The sequence below is a fragment of the Magallana gigas genome, chromosome 4, assembly GCF_963853765.1.
Source record: "Magallana gigas chromosome 4, xbMagGiga1.1, whole genome shotgun sequence".
Classification (NCBI taxonomy): Eukaryota; Metazoa; Mollusca; class Bivalvia; order Ostreida; family Ostreidae; genus Magallana; species Magallana gigas.
In genome coordinates, this window is record NC_088856.1 from 32705720 (window position 1) to 32727235 (window position 21516).

Consider the following 21516-nt stretch of genomic DNA (forward strand, 5'->3'; position numbering starts at 1 on the left):
CCTTTGGTGCTTAATGCCTTTTAAAAAGTAAGAATTCAAAATGAAAACCAAATGTAGCTCTGTTGGCTATAATTGTATACACTTTGTCAAACAATAGCCCATTGGCTAGGTCTTTCATCTAAGCAACAGTGTCAAACCTTGACCTCAGCAATAACTCCGTACAAAATGGCTTGCTACAAAGAATAAAGGTTTCTTTAAATCCACGTTGATTCCACCTCAATCCAAACTCTATTAAATTATTTTGTGTAATACATGTATATATTCCGGGAACCAGGTTTTTAAACGCAGATTGGTCAACAATCACGGTGTTGCCCTTGATGACAAATTTAAAATTTTTTTTTTAAAAGCAATAATTATTATAAAGAAATGCATTAGCCATTTTCCTACGTATTGACTTATTGAAAGACCCTTGTATCATTAACCTATTTTCAGGACTGTACTACTTAAGATCCAATAATCAATAAGAATAAGAACCGATAATCAAATTCAAAAGATAATGAAACGGTAGTATTGGATAGTGAAGGTTCAGTGCAGGTTTTAGTATGGATTCCGAGGAAGCCACTTGCATTTTCACACTTTCTCCTTCAGTGCGAAGATACGATGGCAAAGGGGCGATGATGTGATGGTCACTGAGCAATCCTATATAATGTGGTTCCTTCGCACTTGCTTCTTTTAACATATTTTGTCACATTAAACAAATTGTTATCATATTAAGCAGAATAAATATTTTCTATAGAATCGATGTTCCCTTCCTCATGTTGTCACCCGAAGGAAGTCCGGGGGAACTGATTTAATTGCTCACAACTGAAACTCTTTATATGCAAACATGTACAAGTTTGTATCAAACTGTTAAAATTCAAGAAATGGCGGAGAAAAAAAATGTTAATCTCTTTATATTTTTGTTTACAACCAAGTCTTTTACCACAATAACTTGATTCAATATTGACCAGTAACCACTAACCGTTATATCCATACTTTTTATCCGAAAGTTTATATTCACAGTGACTTTAAATTTTCAATCGAAAGCTTAAACAACAAATAAGAAGAAACATTCGACTTTGGATGCTGCTAAAAACGCAAGTTTTCTTCAAATCTTAGCGATTTAGAAGAGGTTTTGCTTGTTGCTGTTTAGCTCTCTGTGTAGGCGGCACTGGAAGCACCTTGCATCTATAATTTTCTAGTGCTATTAATTCTATAAAAAAATTGGTACATTATAAAATACCATCCTCTTGTGTTATCCTCTTTCCAAAGTGTAACCAAGGGTATGTGATTGTTAATACAAGACCTAGTTTTAACTTGCTTTGTGTCAATTTTCTACAATTTTCCTTAACTAGAAATTTGTTGTGGTCTCATATTCACAGAACTATATTCATATACTGGCTAATGAAATAAATTTCTGTTTATTGTAAATAAGTCATGTAATCATTCATAACAAAAAGAATTTCAGTGACTATGAAAAACAAAATCTAGCATCTTTTCATAAAAAACATATATTCTTCATTAAAACAAAACTAAAAACCATCTATTCATATGAACAAAATGTCATGTATGGTGATGAAATAAAATGATATCACATATAGAAGTTATCACAAAAAATGTACATTCTCACTGGTTCAGACACGACTCACACACAGAAGCTGTGGACCCCTCAACTCACATACATGTAGCATCAGGAACAGCTCAGCTTACTACAGTCTTTGACTCAAAATCTACAGCTCCCCAACTATCATACATTGGCTACACTTGAGTAGTCCTGCCACTTCTGATTCCCACTTTCTCAGCAAACTGGTCCAGAAAGTTAACAATTCCTCCACTGCCCCCTGCTTTCGTGGCAATCTTATTGACGTAAGCATTGTGGAAGATTCGCCGCACTGCATCCAACTTTGAATGTCTTGTAGTTTCAACATATTCTACCGCTTCTTGGCAGCTTTATGAAAGTAGACATTAGAGAATTTAAAATAGCATGCAATGATAGCCTTATGACAGACAGCTTCAAAATAGTTTGTAAAATGTAGCAATCACTTTGTCTCTTACTAGCTCAGTTTTCCTGAACTGTTGCTGGAGTCTACGGAGTGTGGAGAATCATGGGAAGACACCAGACCGCGCAGGCTGCCACAGCTAGACACCACCTGCCAACTACAACAGACAACCACAGACTGGAATATTTGGAACAACCAGAACACAAGGCAATAACTAGGTACATGTTCACTCATTTCATTGATTTACATTACAGTAATTACATGTTTATTACCAATATACCAAATACATGTTACAATATAGTACGTGTATGGTATATTCTTAAAGATGTAACAGTACACAGTGGGAAGAAAAAGATCCAGCAGAAATGTAAAGTGTACCTGCCACAGCCAGGGGAGGCGGAGCGAGTGGCATCCACCTTGCGGAGACTGTTGGGGACTGCCATTGGACTGGAGGAGGAGGGGCTCGAGTGGACGTTGTGGAGGGAGGAGACGTCCGAGGTCAGTCTGCTGGCCGCGGGGGAGTAGCGCGCCGATATACTGACGCTGGGGTTCCTATAACACAGCATTAATTACAGCATGTAACAGAGCAGCAAACAGTTACAGCATGGCTCACTTACAACAATACACTGGAGGTCTACAGATAAACAGAATCCTACAAATGACCGAGGCAGAAGTTGGTGTACAGTCACTTGGTAGTGATAATTGTAAATTATGCTTGATGTCCTCCCTTACCCATTAGAAAAATGTGCATCCTCTTCTGGATTGGTTGTGAAGAAGACAGGGGCATTCTCAAACCCACAGCTACCTAAACTACTAATACTCGTGTTACTGCCACGTATGCTAAATCGTCGATGGTCTGTATCTGTAAAAACAGAAGGGAAGAAAACTGAACACACTGTATTTGAAAACAATCAAACATCAAAGGTCACAGACTTCTGCACTGTGACATGTTAAGGTCCAAGACATCCACTTGTCAGATTTAACTTTATGACAGAAACAAGAAGAAAAGATTAACAGAGCGTACATACCTAACAGTATTCCATCCATATTGCACTCAGAGTCAGTTCTACTCACTTTTCTGACAGAACTAAAAGTGAAAGTACAAAAATAAACATCTTATGTAGCCCTTGTTTTGAACATCACATCAAAAACAAATCGGATCCATGATTCAAATTCATTGAAGTAAACCTTTGAACATTTTAAAGTTAACAAATTTCTAAGAATAAACCATCAAACCAAAAGAATATGTCTTATTGTAGGACTATGTTGAGTTAAGAATGTTTAGGATGAACACATCTTACCTGGAAGTTTTGACAGAAAATTCATCCGAGGTAATGTAGGTCAGGAAATTAAAGCAGAAAAATAGAATCTGTAACCAAAAACATATCAAATTTCATAATACTACAGATTTTTAATGACAAGAACTTTTTTTCTTCTTAGGAAATAAAAATGATACAGATAATGTATAAAACTTTGCACTCATACCTCTTCCCCTTTGTTTACTCTGTCTGGTAGATTATGACTGGAATCAGATACAATAAATTAAGTTTACAACATAACATACCATCTAATTCTTATTCACTCACAGTACATGTAAATCTGAACGAAACACTTACACAGTGAAAGGGAAGTAACCCTAACTTACCCAAAGAGATACCAGTCATAGGCCAGTGTCAGGTATAAGATCTCTGTCGGGGAGAGGGAGGTGTGGGCGGCCCCATCAGCCCACAGGGAGAGGCGAAGGAGAGAGATAAACATGGGGGTCCGGTCCCAGCCTGAGATACAGTGGATCAAGACTCCTGTGTCCCCTACAAATCCCCAAAACACAAACATTGATACATCAACAGTCTCCATAAAACAACAAATATACTGTAGATTCCTAATAAAATGCGAAGAATTAATTTCCGCATAAAATCACGAGAAGCAACCCTTGCGGATTTTTAATATTCGCTTTTATTAAAGCGCTAAGCATAGCTCAGCGCTTTATTGTCGTTAGACTTCTATTTCCGGTGCAAGGAATAACTGCCCTCTATGAGCAGAAATATACATCATTTAAACTGGTAAGAGGTATAGGGAACCAGTTATCTGGGTGACGGAAATGGCCGAGTAGATACGATTGGTTTGCGGGGCTTACGTACATCAGCACGGGATGCTACGCAATGATGAAAAAATATAGTGCATATTCAGAAGCTAAAATATAGAAAAATATAATCGATTCTTTGCAAGAAAATGTCAAAAACTGTGATAAATTACTGTTCAAAAGGTATAATTCGTGATTTTAACATATCTTTTTTCAGGCAAGTATCCATATACAAGTCGTGTTCAGCTTTAATTCACATCATTTTCAGAAAGTAACATATATTTAAAGAAATCTGGCCTTCGATACTTTAAATTGATATTTATTAAACATAAACCAAAATTTCAATAAGGCTCATTTCCGCCTACGCTTGCACACAGTAAATTTTCTTAGAACCAAGCTAGGTTAGCGCTTTTCAGTACTTTCAGTACTTTGATTTTTCAGACAGTTTTGAACTATATGAAATTATAAAAAAAAAATTGGTGATCGCGATTTTATATTCTCGTGATTTGATACAAAACAGGGGAATCGCGGAATTAAGTGCTCGCGTAAAATAAGGAATTTACAGTAGACGGAAAACATACTCCATGTATAATATTATGTACCTTCTCTCAAGATGTGGAGAAACAACTTCATATAGTTCTGTGTTTGTTGAATAAGGTCCCAATTCTAAAGAGGAAAAAGAATATTATGACTATTTCAAAGATGGTCTTCATGTATTTAATCAATTGACGAGTAATATAAAAATATTGTAGGAAAAGAAGGACACTATTTACCGGTAATTTACTTGTTCTTGACTTTTTCTAAGACTTTTTCTAATCATAAAATGAAGACTTACCCTATATTTCTTCCAATCCACACCCAATTTGTTCAGTAAAGAATCCTCTGGAATGTCCAACTTCGCATCAACATAATCCTACAAAACAAAACAAAATTCCTTGGTCATTTAAGATGATAAGGTGATAAATAAATAGGAAAACCATTAAACAAATGAATTGTAGCAAAGTCTTATAAATAAATGAATTGTTTATTCAATGTCAAATACCTGACTCCAATCAAATTTCATTGTCTCTCCAAAATACGAGTTGTCCTTCCACTCCTTGAAGAACTCACACCCTGTAAGAAGTTGATAATTATGGTATGTCATCAAAAAGAATCAAACAGTTTACTACTAATAGTTTAATAAAATGGTATGATAGGAGACTACATCATGTTGTTTATTTAAACAATACAACGCCTTCCTTGGTGATTCATTTGGGATATGAAGGTAGCGACATTGCAGAAAAAATACATAACCCGCATAAATCGCTACCTTGATATCCCAAATGAATCACCAAAGAAAGCATTTTATTGTATATATTAACTTTTCTCTTTTAACAAATCAATAAATTGATTATGAAAAGTAAGTAAAAATCACTAAATTACTGTTAATGTACATAAGTACGTTAGCTAAAAGAAACAGACAAATCGTTTCCTGTGAGACTTTGCGTCTGACATCATCATGATTATTTCGTGCAGTCCGTGATGTTTTGTAGGTCGCAGTAGGTTTTCACCAATCAATAAACAGGGCATGTCAATAAACAGAGCGTGTCAATTTCTTCTCAAGTTTCAGCTGCTGTATATTTTGACCAATTGATAAACAGGGCATGTATATTTCAGTCTGGCTGTTTCTATAGAGCTATGAATTAACTACAAGTTTACGTAAGAAATAGAGGGAATAATACTTGGTAGATGTTAATAAAGTGTAGTGTATGTTTTGATTCAAATAAGATCATTCTGTGTACCTGGATAAGGGATAGACAAAATACAAAAATCAGCATAGCGGTTCTCCTTGTCCACTTTTTCTGAGGAAGTTATGCTATGAAAAAAAAAAAAAATTTCAAAATCATTTCTTTTTAATATAATATCCCCCACACACATAATCTTCCCGAATATCACATTACTTATACATAGTCAAAGAAAGATAAATCTAACTTACTTCATCCCAAACTTGACTTTCTTTTTCTCCACCATTAAATCACAGATATATTTGATAGTGAGCGACTTTAACAGTTTGATGTCATGTCCGCGGAATCGGTCATGCGTGTCTGGGTTCGAGCCCCCTCCACGGTCAGTCACCTCTTCCTGTGGCCTGTCAGGGGCTGCAATAAACAGTCAACTTAATTAAAAACAGACCCAAGCAACCTACCTGAGGGGATGTAACAACCTTATTTCAAATTGACTTCACAGACACCTTATTAATACTATTCAAAACTTTAACAAAAAGAACATGAATACATGTAGCATGTTTAGAGATCAATGATTCATGTAGTAATGACAGACAAAACTAAATTTCTTTATATGTTTAGCTAATGTATAAAAATTCATTTTTTTTTAAAATTATTAAAAAGTGCCTTCCTTAGAGATCTTTGTAAGAATGGCAGAGCATAATGAGGCACTGTGAATTCAACTGTGGCACAGGCAAACTTTACCTGGGTGCAACATGAGTAAGCTGCATACTGACGTAGAAAACTAAAGTATTGAACCCAAAGACCCTCCTAAACTTTTAAAACTTTGAGAAATTGAGATCAATTTTGGAGGGTTCATGTGTAAGACTTAGTATTCTTACACATCTACCAAAGCTGCTTATCTGAATATTTACATGTACAATCCACAAAAATTTATACAGTAGACAATTACGTGAGAAGAGGAAATCTAGGCCAGTGCGTCCCAACATTTCAGCTCCACTGGCTAGGGTAGCTGAGCGGCACACATGCTGAAAAAAACCCCAACAAAAACACTATTAGCATCACATAAAATTAAAATTTTATAAAATCCACAGGTAAATGGCCCAATTCTGTTACCTTGCCTTCGAACAGAATAACTGGAACTGGAAACCGTGATCGGCATCTGGCATACCGAGCCTGCTTAATCAGGTCCCGCATTTTAGGCACATCATACATGCTCTGTACACTGAGGAACAAAACAGAGACTTGTTTAGTTTAGTGTTTAAGGCATACATGTTAACCTCAAGTGGTGAAAAAGAGCTAGATTTAGAACCCAAAACAGGTAGCACTGCCCTTAAAAGGTTTTAAAGTAATAATGGACAAAAAGTTACACTGATTTACCGGGTAAGCAAGAAAAGGGGACTAACTTTTGTACATGTAAAAGTCATCTACAAATGTTGTAACATATTAAAAAATATTTTCTAAGCACTGTATTTGGACATTAGGATCTTTGACACGAGTGTCATTATAGAAAATATTTGAAAGTTCAAACAGAAGAAAAGATTTCTGGTCATGGTTGTGTTGAAATTGTTTAAAGCTTAGGAGACCGAGCTAGATAATTAACAGAGATTCAAAAGACATACAGTACATACACGAAGAATACATCAGTCACACAATACAGTCAATTCCGTCAATATACTGTATATACCTGCCTATAAGTAAGATTTTTGGGAGTAAAAAATCGAGCAAAAAGTGGGGGTCCGAATTATAGGCATGGCTTACAGTCAGGAAATTTTTCTATAACAGAGAAGAAGTGCTTTCATCATTCAGCAACAAGGCCTCTTCAAATTTGATGTTAATTGCACTTAAACACAATTAATATGTACCCTTATATCTGAAGTGGGGAGAATGTTTACCATCTCTCTTTGCATTATATCTATCTACTTGGAATTATTCATTCATTTCCTTTTCGTGTTTGTACATCCTTTTACGTGCGTTAAATATATATGGGCAGTTTACAAAATACATCCAATATTTCCCGGTGTCGACTGGGATGCAGTCTGTAATTGTATCCTTCCTTAATCACATCTGTCAATCTTCACTGATTAGTAGAATGTCTCATTGCCATCATAAAAAATTAATTTGAAAAATTATAGACCACCAATCAACCACTCCCATATTTAATGTTATCTTAAAGTGCACATGTAATTACAATCAGTAGTTTTCCTTTTTGAAATTGGCAATACCATTCTCTCTATGTTAAAAGTCCATAATTAAAGAGTTCTATTCGAGACATTTTATTGCTTTATTAATGATCATAACAGAAAACAAAAGCAAAGACCCATGGGACTTACTGGTCACAATAGTATAGTACAGACTTATTTCATTGACTATGTTTTTCGGATAGAAAGATGTTTAATATGTTGGGTATATCTGAACAATATTTCCAGATACTATAGTAAGTTGGGGGTTGTGAGTGGTATGATAACCCTCTGGGGCACTGTCCAGCACGTTATTAAATTGGTCATTGGTCATTATACATGAATTTGTGTAATTTAAAGTAGAGTATTTTATGTAATATGGAAAAAGAAGTGAGGTAGTGGGGGGATGGTAAATTATAGCCTCACTTTGTAAATAGTTGTCCTATACTTAAAATAAATCAAATCAAAGTTCCTTCAAATAAACCAAGAGCATATGCAGGGAAACATTTTAGGATTATAAATGCATATTCATGTACTGGTACTAAACAATCTAAAGCCCCTCCCACTGCATCAGTCAGTAGTCTATGGACCAGTATATATGCTCATTCTAATCATGCAACCTAATCTTACATTCTAGATACCAAGTGGCAAAGAAACAAAAAAGGAGGAAATAAACCAGTGGGGGTCTGCACTTATCTCAAGAATGACCATGGAAAAATCACATTCCCAGTATCAAAGAGCCTTGATAGTGATTAATACATGACTATATAATGCAATACAAAACAAATCTTTCTGCTAGTAAACATTCATTTGCACAGATAAGACATAGAATGGGATCTAATTTTGACAATAGGTTATATCTGACATTTTTAAGGAAAGGGCATTTCATATGGGAAACAGCTGTATAATTCCCCTTATGAGTGGACATACCAGCATCAAGATACAGACTAAGAAGGAAATTAATTCACTTGACTTTCTTTACATGTGTATATCTCTATATACAGATTGACTGGGAGGGTTTTGTTAAATATCAATGGACAATAACTAATTTTTTTTTGGGGGGGGGGGGGGGGGGTCACTGATTATGCAGTTGGGAGCTACACTGATATATCATTTAGGGGAGGGGGGAGAGGCTCAATTACATGCAAGAGGAAGAGTTTTGTAGGCATTTTACCATGGTCGTAAATTCTAACGGGATATGCAACTATTGCAAGCCTAGCAGAAATCACACGGTACATGATATCGTGGGTCAATTTCAACTTCCTATATCTATTATGTTACTAAATTTATCGAAATAAAACCTATTTTAAAAGTATTCTAGAATTGTTATTTTAACTTTATATCCTTGAAGAGATAATAATTATGATGGAGTTCTTAAAATCCACAGACCCATTTTTACCCCATTTTTGAGATTACGTAAAAATCAATCATTGATTTCTTTATATCTAAATTATTTTCCAATATATAATTAAAAATTCATTCAAAAACAATTTCTATAAACAAGAGGAAATCAAAACCAAAAAAAACAACAAAATAATTTACCATGTTTACTTAGATTGAACGGAGTTCTAAAAACTTGTCAAGGCTAATTGCGTGATATTTTGGGAGGTAGAGTAATTATGGCGAATGTAGAAGTTGTCGATACCTTTAGTGATCATGCCTCTCTAGATCTTCCATCTAACTTATGCTTTTATAAAACAGTTCTAGTAGTACACAAAACAAATGAAGTGGACTAATCAATAGAGTAAGATAAGATGCATGACTGCATGTAAGATCCAAGATCCAGTTCTATACACCTACTCATCATATCTTTTTCGGTTGTTTCTTTCTTCCTCCGACAGCTGGTACTCCAGGAAAACCACTTTACTTGGATAATGTCCACAGAGCTCTCCACTAAAGTTCTTGATCACCTGATGTAAAAAAAAATATTGAGATTTAATATACTGACCACTTAATTATCATGTCCCTATAATCTATTCAATGAAAGCACTGTAGTTAATCCAAATTTTTAATTTTCATTATGAATTAAATTTAACTGTTAAGTAATTCAACATTTTCAATTACTGGTACAAATTGATATCTTGATTTGAATTGATCTATCAACATGTTTTATTTTTTTGAAGTCTCTCAGAACTAAGAAAACCTCATACAATTTTCATCTCATGATCTAGGTTACTTTTGTGTTGTTTACAATGAAAATTTCATTTATAGCGATACACATTCAAGATATTAAACCTGACAAGCTAGTTCAAAGGAGAAATTTTGGGAAATTTCCCTTCTACTGGTGTGCAACCATGCAGTTCTCAACGAATATCATTTCTCGCCACTGCACTATTACGTCACTTTTCATATATAATTTTTTGTGCTGATAAAATGACTAAACAATGCATTGGCAAGAAATGGTACTCAGCGAGAACTGGTTGCAAGCCAGTATAATGGAGTATATAGTAAAAAATTCAGTTTTTACATCAAGGTATTTATGAAAATTGAGGAAGTTAGGAAAATGAGCTGCATAAATATCTTTAATCGGATATTCCTCTGACTTTAACCCCCCCCCCCCCTTTAATATTCTCCCCCGCTGGTGAAAGCGGGGGTTAGAGTCAGAGGAATCTCGGATTACAATATCTTCAGAATATATATTTTGACATGATCATCAAGAGACTTACAATACTATGCAACCGAAGGATATCATTCATGTAGCACAAATAAAGAATATTTATTTTTCTTACCGAATATCTATAATCTTTTGAAAATAATACAAGACATCTCTCCATGATGAATTCACCCTGTAAAGGTAATACAAATTATTTAAATTAATGTGTACTGATGATTAAAAGATGTCCAAGAAAGTAAAAAGGTAAATGCCTAAAACTTTGTCACAAGAGACAAAATGTTCTTTGATAATTTTGATAGCACTTATATCCGTGTAGAAGTTTTACAGTGAGATTAATCGGAAATGTTTTCAGACAGTAAACACAATTATAAACATCAAGTTACCTCGATGTCTCCATCTTTGACTTTATGTGCAGTTTTCACACAATGTTCCAACAAATTGTGTATATCCTCTGGTTTTACTTCATCTGAAGACGTCAGACTCATTATTAAGTGACTTTTAACCACATAAAATATCTAAGTAAGCGTTTCTGATATTGACATCTCCTCCATGTTTCAACGATCACACGATTGTTAACTGGTGGCACACACGTATTGAACCAGTTAACACAGAAGAGTTCCAATGAGAATAAAGTGAAAGTGAAAGTATGGTGAAGTCCTTGGCTGGGCTGAGAAGGGTCGTGTGCGGTGTGTCAGGAGGAGTTGACAGCGCCGTGTCGGCGTATATACTCAAACAGAAAGGTAACAAAATAACAGAAATATACATCTAAACATGTCTGCATCTCTTGATCAATAGGATTTGACTGGGCAGTAAAAAAAATAAGGGGTACACAGAACTGGTACTGTACCAGTTATCGGCTATAAACTAAGAGTTCGGGTTTGTAGCACGGGACTATCCGATATTTTTTAAATTCAGACATTTGTTTCGAATAAAGAAAAGAAGGTTTGCTTGAAAACTTTCCTGAATATGATTTAAACAAGAGCTTAAACGATCATTGTTTACCGCTGGTTTACGTCTTTGCACTTTCAGCAGTGGGGGAAGTGAACTCCTTTTGTTTGTACATGTTATATGTATTCAATAATGATATTATATGTCAATTCAAAGAAGGGATATAATAACATATATCGTATACTTATAGGAAATATATCCTTTTCCGCCCTGTGCGATATAAACAGAAAATTTGCCTACCTGTGTGATATAAACCCCTCTCTTGCAATCTTCGGATTTATATCACATCCCTTTCTGTTAATCATTGGCTATTATGACGTAGAGTTTGGTGTGCGTCGTTCAACTCTGATCTCCGAGTATGATGTCAAAAGGTTGCATCAATGTCAACTTGGTATACAAACAGCTGGTGCAAAAATTTCATGGAAGTTTATCAGAGATGGAATATATAGACACGGAGCGGCTTTTTAACAATAATCATTCATCACATGGTTTTTTAAATATTTTTTATAAGGATATGATGTAAAAATCATGACATGGCAATTTTTATATCGAATCCTATATTAGCCTGAGGTCTCAGCCCAAGAGCCTGACGGTGGCTCTTGGGCTAATATAGGATGTGATATAAAAATTGCCATGTAATAATCTATATATCACAAATAGGTAATATTCTTTAATTCGGAGAGATTCATAGTGCATTTAACGCCTGATTGCACAAATATGTATTGAATAGTCTACGATGTTGTGTATTACGGCATAAAACAAATGGATAATTTTATAAGTTTTGTTTATGTATCATAACCCCTACAACCTTTAGTCTGACCCCAGAAGGGGCATAATTCAAATTTACATTTTGCAGAGAATAAAATCAAAATGTACAGAGATTTTACCATGTTATTATCACAAAGCTGATAACTGTTACAGTAAATCGAGAAACTCTGCAAGTACTGGGCATGCTGAAAAGCACAAAAAAAAGGTGTTTTGGGTTCTAAATAATGATATAATCTAACAAATGTGTAAATATGGAGTTCATCTTTTGAAGTATGTCAAGCTTTATCCAAAAATTATCAAGAAATAAGGAAATACGAAAAGAAGACGTTAAATTTTAGATGATAACCTGTCAATGTCAGTATAAAAGGAGAAAAGGACATAGGCGCTGCACAGATCTTAATCAATGTAAAAGGATCTTTATCCCTAGATCTTTACTATAAAATTAACTGTTGATCTTATAGTAAAGCGATGACATATATTTTATGAATGGATTTAAATGGGGGTACCTATGGAAAATTGAATTAAGCTGCGCTCCTTAAAACATTGGTATAAACCACCCTAATTCTATACATGTTTTCTAAGTTGAAAGAGAGGATGTTGTGTTTTGTTATACATATTAAAATCATCTACCTAACTTAACAACAGAATCTTTAAGGAATACTAGTATCTGTACTTCTGAGAAATAAGCCGCTCTTGCTATAACTTCAATAAATGTTCTATATTTAAGGTTATGAAGTAGTTGGAGTTTTTATGAAGAATTGGGATGAGAAAGATGAGGTTGGCCAGTGTTTGTCGGACCGTGACATGGAGGATGCTAAATTTGTTTGTCAACACATTGGAATTCCATTTCAGGAAGTGAATTTTGTCAAAGATTACTGGAACGAAGTCTTCAGGTATCTTAACTGCAGTTTCATCTATACAAAAAAACTGTATATTTATTAAAAAGTTTTGCACATGCAGTTTAGATATACCGTATGTTCTGTGAAAATTTTAATATAAAAATTTTCCTTAGACATGTCAATTATGTGAGATAAAGATGTTGTCTCCAAATAGCAAGAAAAATCACCAGTAAATTTGCTGGTATAATATGATAATATTTTATATTGTAGTCAGTCCATTCTTAAACAAGTATTAATCATAATGGCAATGTAAATATGTGTAAATACTGTAATGTGTAATATGGTAGTATTTTATATTTTAATCAGTCCATTCCTAAAGGAGTATCAGAATGGCAACGTTCCAAATCCAGACATTGTATGCAACAGACACATCAAGTTTAATGTGTTTCAAAAATACGCCATGAAGCAGTTTTCAGCTGATGCCATGGCAACTGGACACTACGCTCGAACTTCTGTTGGGGAGAACCTATTATTGGGAGATTCTAGCCAGGGTAATCTAAGTAGCTATCAAATCATTATACATCTAGTGATATAGAATTATGACCCACAGTGATAAAGTTAATGCAAGATAAATTAGTTTTGATTTGATATTTTGCAACTTTTGTTTTGAAATATATATTTTGTTGAATAATATATTTGCAAGCTGCATATGCAAATATGAAATAACTATTTGGTTCATAATTTTTTTCAGGTGTAAGGTTATTGAGAGCCAAAGACATTTGGAAAGACCAGACATTTTTCTTGTCGCAGATATCCCAGCAGGCTTTGCGTAAAGTGTTGTTCCCTTTGGGAGAGCTTAAGAAATCTGAGGTCAAACAGATTGCCTCGGAGATAGGACTCCAAAGAATAGCCAAGAAAAAAGAGGTCTCAAAGCAACTGTTATTATTAACAATGAGATGTATATGTATCTGAAAACGATTGAGATTTCATCTACCTGTGATGATTTAGAAGTGTAATCCCCTTTTTAGCTCACCTGAACCGAAGGTTCAAGTGAGCTTTTCTGATCACCCGTTGTCCGTCGTCCGTCCGTCCGTCCGTCCGTCCGTCCGTCCGTCTGTCTGTCTGTCCGTCCGTCTGTAAACTTTTCACATTTTCAACTTCTTCTCAAAAACCACTGGGCCAAATTTAACCAAATTTGGTACAAAGCATCCTTATGGAAAGGGGGTTATAAATTGTAAAAATAAAGGGCACAGCCCTTTTCAAAAGGGAGATAATTGCGAAACAGTAAGTATAGGGTGCATGTCTTTAAAAATCTTCTTCTCAAGAACCACTGCACCAGAAATGCCAATATTTACACAAAAGCTTGTATATATAGTGAAGATTCTAAATTGTAACAATCGTGACCCTCGGACCAAAACTGGGGCCCCAGGCGGGGTTCAAAGTTTAATATAGATATACCTTAGGAAAATGTTTAAAAAATTTTCTTCTCAAGAACCACTGCACCAGAAATGCCAATATTTACACAAAAGCTTGTATGTATAATGAAGATTAGAAATCGTGACTCTCAAATCAAAACTGCAGCCCCAGGCGGGGTTCAAAGTTTAACATAGAACTACATATGAAAAATGTTTAAAAAAATTTCTTCTCAAAAACCACTTCACCAAAAATGCCAATACATACACAAACGGTTGTATATATAGTGAAGATTGTAAAAATCGTGACCCCTGAACAAAAAGTGGGGCCCCAGTAGGGGTTTAGATTTTAACATATATAGGAAAATGTTTTAAAATCTTCTTCTCAAGAACTATAGTGCAACTGTTTGGGATATTACTATGCATACATGTACATCCTTAAATAATGTAGATTCAAAAAATTGTAACTCCCGGACAATTGATGGGCACCAAGAGGGGTTCAAAATTTAAACATTTTAAAAAACATAAAGGAAAAGTTTAAAAATTTTCTTCTCAAGAACTACAATGTTTTAGTTTGTGGAATGTCTATGCCTTCGCTCATGTAGATTCCTTAAATTGGTAAAATCGTGACCCCCGGACCAATACTGGGGCCCCAAGATGGGGTCAAAGTTTATTATAGAAATATAAAGGTAACGTTAAAATATCTTCTCCTCGAGAACTACAATGCCTCAATTTGTGAGATTACTATCATGCATACAACCTTGGATAATGAAGGTTCGACAGTTTTAAAATAGTGACCCCTGGACTAATACTAGGGACCCAAGATGGGTTTAAAGTTAAATGTAGAAGTGCCGGTATATATGGAAAATGTTTAAAAATCTTCTTTTCGAGAACTACAATGCATCAATTTGTCAGATAACTACGTAAGCACCCTCAAATAGTGTAGATTCGAAATTATAAAAGCTGTGACCTCAATCTAATACTGGGGCCCCAAGAGGTGTTTAAAGTTTAGCATAGAAATATAGAGGGAAAATGTTGAAAAATCTTTTTCTAGGGAACTATAATGCTTCAGCTTGTGAGATAACTATGCAAGCATCCTTAAATAATGTAGATTCCAAATATTTAAAACTTTAGCCCTGGACTAATACTGTGGCCCCAAGAGGGGTTCAAAGTTTAACATAGAAAGATATATTGAAAATGTTTTTAAAAAGTTTTTCTCGAGAACTATAATGCTACAGTTTGTGAGATTATTATGCAAAGATCCTCAAATTGTGTAAACTCTAATGTAGTGGAACCAAGAGTTATCTTTCTTGATGTTCTGTACAGACTCTGCTACGTTCAGTTTTTCAGGTTGTGTACGTGCGGTCCTACCGCAGTGCTACACATTTTCATTCCTATGTTACTGTTTATGTTGTTCAAGCCAACCATAAACCTCGGACCATAACTGGGTCCCCAGAAAGGGGTTCAATGTTTAAAATAGAAAAAGCATATGCTACGAAATGTAATGTTACAAGGAACTGCTGTTCAGGTGAGCGATGTGGCCCATGGGCCTCTTGTTTCTGCATCCTTTTTTTTAGAGCATGGGAATCTGCTTCGTTGGTAAACGTGACTTCCCTTCATTCATTGGACAGGTGAGGACAGCTGACTTTGTCTACGGTGAACTGTTTGAATTATACACATGTATTCTATCATGGAGATTTGTCAATTTTCAGTATCTAGAGCCAAAACCAGGCAACATCATCCATGTAGAGACGGGAGAGGTAGTTGGCACCCATCAAGGTAATCAGAACAGATTTATTACAGCAGTATACTGTGCATATGGTTATGGTGGGCACCCATCAAGGTAATCAGAACAGATCTATTACAGCAGTATACTGTGCATATGGTTATGGTGGGCACCCATCAAGGTAATCAGAACTTATCTATTACAGTAATATACTGTACATATAGGGGTGGTGGGCACCCAACAAGGTAATCAGAACAGATCTATTACAGCAGTATATTGTACATATAGGGGTGGTGGGCACCCATCAAGGTAATCAGAACAGATCTATTACAGCAGTATATTGTACATATAGGGGTGGTGGGCACCCAACAAGGTAATCAGAACATATCTATTACAGCAGTATATTGTACATATAGGGGTGGTGGGCACCCATCAAGGTAATCAGAACAGATATATTACAGCAGTATATTGTACATATAGGGGTGGTGGGCACCCAACAAGGTAATCAGAACAGATATATTACAGCAGTATATTGTACATATAGAGGTGGTGGGCACCCATCAAGGTAATCAGAACTTATCTATTACAGTAGTATATTGTACATATAGGGGTGGTGGGCACCCATCAAGGTAATCAGAACAGATTTATTACAGCAGTATATTGTACATATAGAGGTGGTGGGCACCCATCAAGGTAATCAGAACTTATCTATTACAGTAGTATATTGTACATATAGGGGTGGTGGGCACCCATCAAGGTAATCAGAACAGATTTATTACAGCAGTATATTGTACATATAGAGGTGGTGGGCACCCATCAAGGTAATCAGAACTTATCTATTACAGTAGTATATTGTACATATAGATGTGGTGGGCACCCATCAAGGTAATCAGAACTTATCTATTACAGTAGTATACTGTACATATAGAGGTGGTGGGCACCCATCAAGGTAATCAGAACTTATCTATTACAGCAGTATATTGTACATATAGGGGTGGTGGGCACCCATCAAGGTAATCAGAACAGATTTATTACAGCAGTATATTGTACATATAGGGGTGGTGGGCACCCATCAAGGTAATCAGAACAGATCTATTACAGCAGTATATTATTACTTATTAGGTTAGTTACTGACTCACTACGGAAATATATTGGGTTGATTAATCTCATAGATGGCGAGGCGAAGCCGAGCCTTCTATGAGATTGATCAACCCAATATATTTCCGTAGTGAGTCAGTAACTAACCTAATAAGTGTTTTGTTTTCTCGAGGACTATCAAGCGACATATTTATTCACAAATAGCGTTGATCTACGCAAAGCCATGTACAAGATGCCTTACATCTCGTCCAATTTAACTCATTTAAACTCTTCAAAATTTTCATCTCACCTTTCAAATACTCTTTCAAAATCTTTGCTTTACCCATGTTTACTTACAATGTTTTGTTGCTATTTAATTTCAAATGTTTTCTCCCTTTCCTCTGCAGAGATTTGAGCAAATTTCGTCGCTGCCATTTTGTTCTGCTCCAGACAAAACAATGTGACGTCAATATTCTAAGGGCAACTACTCTAATTTTAAAGAATTTCAAAGGGCAACAACTCCAAATACTTTAAGAACTTACAGCATGCAGTTTATGTATAAAATACTATGAAATGTCGAAATGAGTAAGCGAAGCGTCGACCAATGACGGCCATATTGCCTAATATTATTTCTCACAGAACAAATATAGAGATATATGAGGCAATCACATGCTATGTTTAAACCAATGAAAATGTGACATTTCAGTCCAAGGGAAAACAATGTACATATAGGGGTGGTGGGCACCCATCAAGGTACCGTAATCAGAACAGATCTATTACAGCAGTATATTGTACATATAGGGGTGACCATACCTATATAGCATAGATTAGGTCTATAATGCTACATCATGTCTTGATTGCTTCTGTTTTGGGTCTTTAAATTCTGTGACTTCTAGTTGTTGTCACATTTTACAAATGGTTTTCTTTTTGCAGGCATTCATCACTACACCCTGGGACAAAAGCTTATTCATGTAAATCATGGTCGATTTGGAAAATGTTATATAGTGGATAAAAATAACATTACTCAGGACATCATAATAGTAAGTTATAAAATCTGTTAAATAATAGATGGATTATTTTACTGAAGTATTTTTATAAAGATAATCTACAGTAGGTAAACCAACTGGAATCTGTTTTCATCCATCACCATATGTCATCTGTACTGTGTGTCTAACTGAAAAATAAAGTACATGGTTTTAAAAAATCAAGGGGGTCTCTACCAAAATTATGAAATTCTTGACACTAGGGTATGGAACTCTGGTTAACGGGGGCTCTGGTGTTAGGGAGGGGTGCTCTTGATCATTAATGTACATAAAATGAGTGCATTTATTCTAAAAATCAATCTTCTCAACTCCTGACATCTAACATAAAATAGCTGAGTATATGGTAAAACCTCGTTACAATTACCATGAAAGCTAGTACATGTACAACCTAAATTGTGAAATTCTTTGTCCCTGGGTTAAAGGTTCCAAAGTCAGTATAGACTATAGGGCTATTATTTTTTTTTTTTTGATTAATAATCAAAATTCTTCTTTTGTATATCTAGGGCAAATTTTATCGATATTTATTTCATATTTGTTATTTCTCATGGTAAGGATGCATCATACTGAGGATAAAGAAAGAACCAAAAAGACCAAAAGTTTAAAACAACATTATGGAAAAATCCCCCTTTACATGCTTTAAAACAATACTTACTACACAATTTAGTAGCAATAAACAAAAAGCCATCCACAAAGGCACAAGAGTTTGTTTAGGGTACATGAAAGTTCCACATGCTTGAAAACAAGCCTAGCCCCTTTTCACCCCTCTTCTGAAATTTTCATAAGGACTGTAAACTTAAGTATCACTTTTTAATGTTAAGATTTTGGAAAGTGCATTTGTGTAGTCACTGTTGATGATCTTAATTTCTTTTTTTTTGTCTGCCAGGCCCCAGGAACAAACCATCCATCATTATTTAATCAGGAATTTTTTGCAAAAGTCCCGGCATGGATTTACAAGGAGCCGCCTGGATTCAGTGAAGGGAGAGTGTGTCGTCTACAGTGTAGGATACAACGGATAGAAGCATCGATTCCCTGCACTGTTTCTAGGTGTGGTGAGGACCAAGTGAGAGTGACACTAGAGGAACCCCTCCGAGCCATCACCCCGGGTCAGTATGGGGTGTTCTATGATGGAGAGGAGTGTCTGGGGAGTGGGGTCATCACTAGAAGGGGCCCCTCCCTGTATGAATTACAGCAGGAGAAGAGGACAATACAACAATGAGGGGCCCCTCTCCTTATGTAGTCCATCAGGACAAGAGGACAATACAACAGTGAGGACTGTACTGACCAGGCCCATACATAAAATTTGTGAAAGTCTGATTTATAAGCTTTCTGCTGTGATATTAAAACAATATTCCAGTACAATTACATTTTGGATCCTGACTGAGGAATTACCGGTAATAGGTGTGTATCTTAATACACAGATTGAGATGTACATGAATATACTCACTGGTACTTTAAAGAATGGGCACAATGTTGTCAGACGTTGGTAGTGGGGAAGACCTAGCTGTGAAAACTGTTGAATATTGAAAGAGTATACTGGTTTATATATTTTTAAATATCAATAAAATATTGAATAGTGGGTAACATATATTCATTTTGGTTTTTCAAATAATCTTGTTTATGTATAACAATCACTTGGATCAAAGCTTGGTACTGTCTGATATCAGCATGTTAAAATTTTAAAAAGTTTTCCTCACATAAGAAGAATTCTAGTAAAATCTTATGCAAGGAACATAACTCCGATGAACTTGTTCAAAAAGACTTTTTCCCTGCACTCATGTAACTTTTTCTTTAACTGAATTTCTTAACTGAATAAATTCTGTTTTGAGCTTATGCTAAGGAACAATATAATCTATTAGGAATGAAAGAAAATGAAAAAGTGAAATTTGAGTCTCATTTAAATAGTAAACACGATGAATTACCCGTACATGAATATGTTAAAGATGTTATTTTCTACTTCAAAATATTTACTATTATAATTAGAATTTTTCATGTCAAATGTCTAAAATCAGTTTGTCCAATGAAAGTCAACATACAAAGCATCAACACAACATCTACAAATTTTTTTTCTTGGTACAGGGCTCCCAAACAAGAACAGTCAACTAATTACCTTCAGCAATGCTTAGAATTAATCGTAAAATATATTACATATTTAAATAGATGACGTTTGTTGAAAGTTTCTAGAACAGTTTATGGGAGAAAAAAAATCCCTAATTTGTAAATAAGTAAATGGCGTTTGACATTTTCTAGAACAGGTTATGGAATTTTCCCCCCATTTGTAAATCAGTAAATGACGTTTGTTGTTAAACAAGAGCTTGGACTTTGGGTAGTTGTGTCAAACTGCAATGTGACCATGGTGACGTAGGCCTGTAGACTACGCAATCGTTGCATATTTCGCTTGAATCCAGCGTCATTTTTAACTTTATTTAACGCAAGGAATAGATAGGTACGTCCTACTGAAAGTCCAAGGTCTTGTTAAATTGGTTCTATTTAAAACAATACAAAACGCGAAATAGGGAATATTGTAGTAAATGCCATAGACAGTATAATGTACATGTATATGATAATAGGAAAGGTTAATATACAATGTAGTTCCACTAATGTAAAATAAAATTAATATGCTTTTAAATTGCATATAAAGTGATTTCTTGGAGGATCGAGTCGATGTCATATAATGTATAAGGTTTTTTTTTAATAATAATTGATCAATCAACATGTGGCATATTGTAGCATCTTTGTATCGATAATGTCTAAGTAAAATAATTACGAAAATATATGAATAAAAGTTCAAAGAAAAAAAACCAATGATTATGAAGTTTAAGGCGAGCTCGGCAAATTGTATATATGGCAAATACATTGCATGTAATTAATTAAATGGTATTAATAACAAGAAAGGGAAGGTGGGACCCTCAAACCGTACCGTGTATCCACTGCTAACGAAGCTATCAGTGTTCAGGTCAAGGTATGGATCAACTTTTGAATAAATACTAGTACGCGATGTCACCAATATAAAACAAATACAGATGTAGCTGATACAGGTGATAACAAACTGGTCTGCATTGTTTAAAACTATATTTACTCACATTACAGGTATAATTATACTTAAAAGGTCTATTTTTTTGTATTGGG

The 21516-nt window shown here is 35.0% G+C and overlaps 2 protein-coding genes and 1 long non-coding RNA gene across 5 annotated transcripts; 2 read left to right on the forward strand and 1 right to left on the reverse strand.

The window, feature by feature from the left end:
- Positions 1-1372: 1372 nt before the first annotated feature.
- Positions 1373-11101, reverse strand: LOC105345000 (myotubularin-related protein 14). Its single transcript, XM_011452962.4, has 18 exons — positions 10961-11101; positions 10693-10749; positions 9764-9873; positions 6900-7008; positions 6736-6811; positions 6035-6197; positions 5841-5914; positions 5102-5172; positions 4895-4972; positions 4662-4725; positions 3625-3787; positions 3465-3501; positions 3281-3348; positions 3008-3066; positions 2712-2841; positions 2358-2531; positions 2035-2136; positions 1373-1927 (listed from the first exon to the last, which is right to left on the reverse strand). The coding sequence occupies exons 1-18, from the start codon at positions 11060-11062 to the stop codon at positions 1738-1740; spliced, it is 1827 nt and encodes a 608-aa protein (XP_011451264.2). The 5' UTR covers positions 11063-11101; the 3' UTR covers positions 1373-1737.
- Positions 2058-2529, forward strand: LOC136274692 (uncharacterized). The gene is made up of 2 exons (XR_010713111.1): positions 2058-2197; positions 2305-2529. It is a non-coding gene; the product is annotated as an uncharacterized lncRNA (long non-coding RNA).
- A 91-nt stretch (positions 11102-11192) lies between the features above and the next one.
- On the forward strand, positions 11193-19966 carry LOC105345001 (mitochondrial tRNA-specific 2-thiouridylase 1). Of its 3 annotated transcripts, none has more exons than XM_066082141.1 (9): positions 11193-11317; positions 13021-13186; positions 13499-13683; positions 13884-14056; positions 16122-16175; positions 16257-16304; positions 17073-17091; positions 18281-18387; positions 19274-19966. In XM_066082141.1, the coding sequence occupies exons 1-9, from the start codon at positions 11224-11226 to the stop codon at positions 19604-19606; spliced, it is 1179 nt and encodes a 392-aa protein (XP_065938213.1). In that variant the 5' UTR covers positions 11193-11223; the 3' UTR covers positions 19607-19966. The 3 variants fall into 3 exon arrangements, with proteins under 3 accessions (XP_065938213.1, XP_065938212.1, XP_065938211.1); XM_066082140.1 differs by lacking the exon at positions 17073-17091 and adding an exon at positions 17201-17219; XM_066082139.1 differs by lacking the exon at positions 17073-17091 and having other exon boundaries at positions 16257-16323.
- The last annotated feature ends 1550 nt before the right edge of the window (positions 19967-21516 follow it).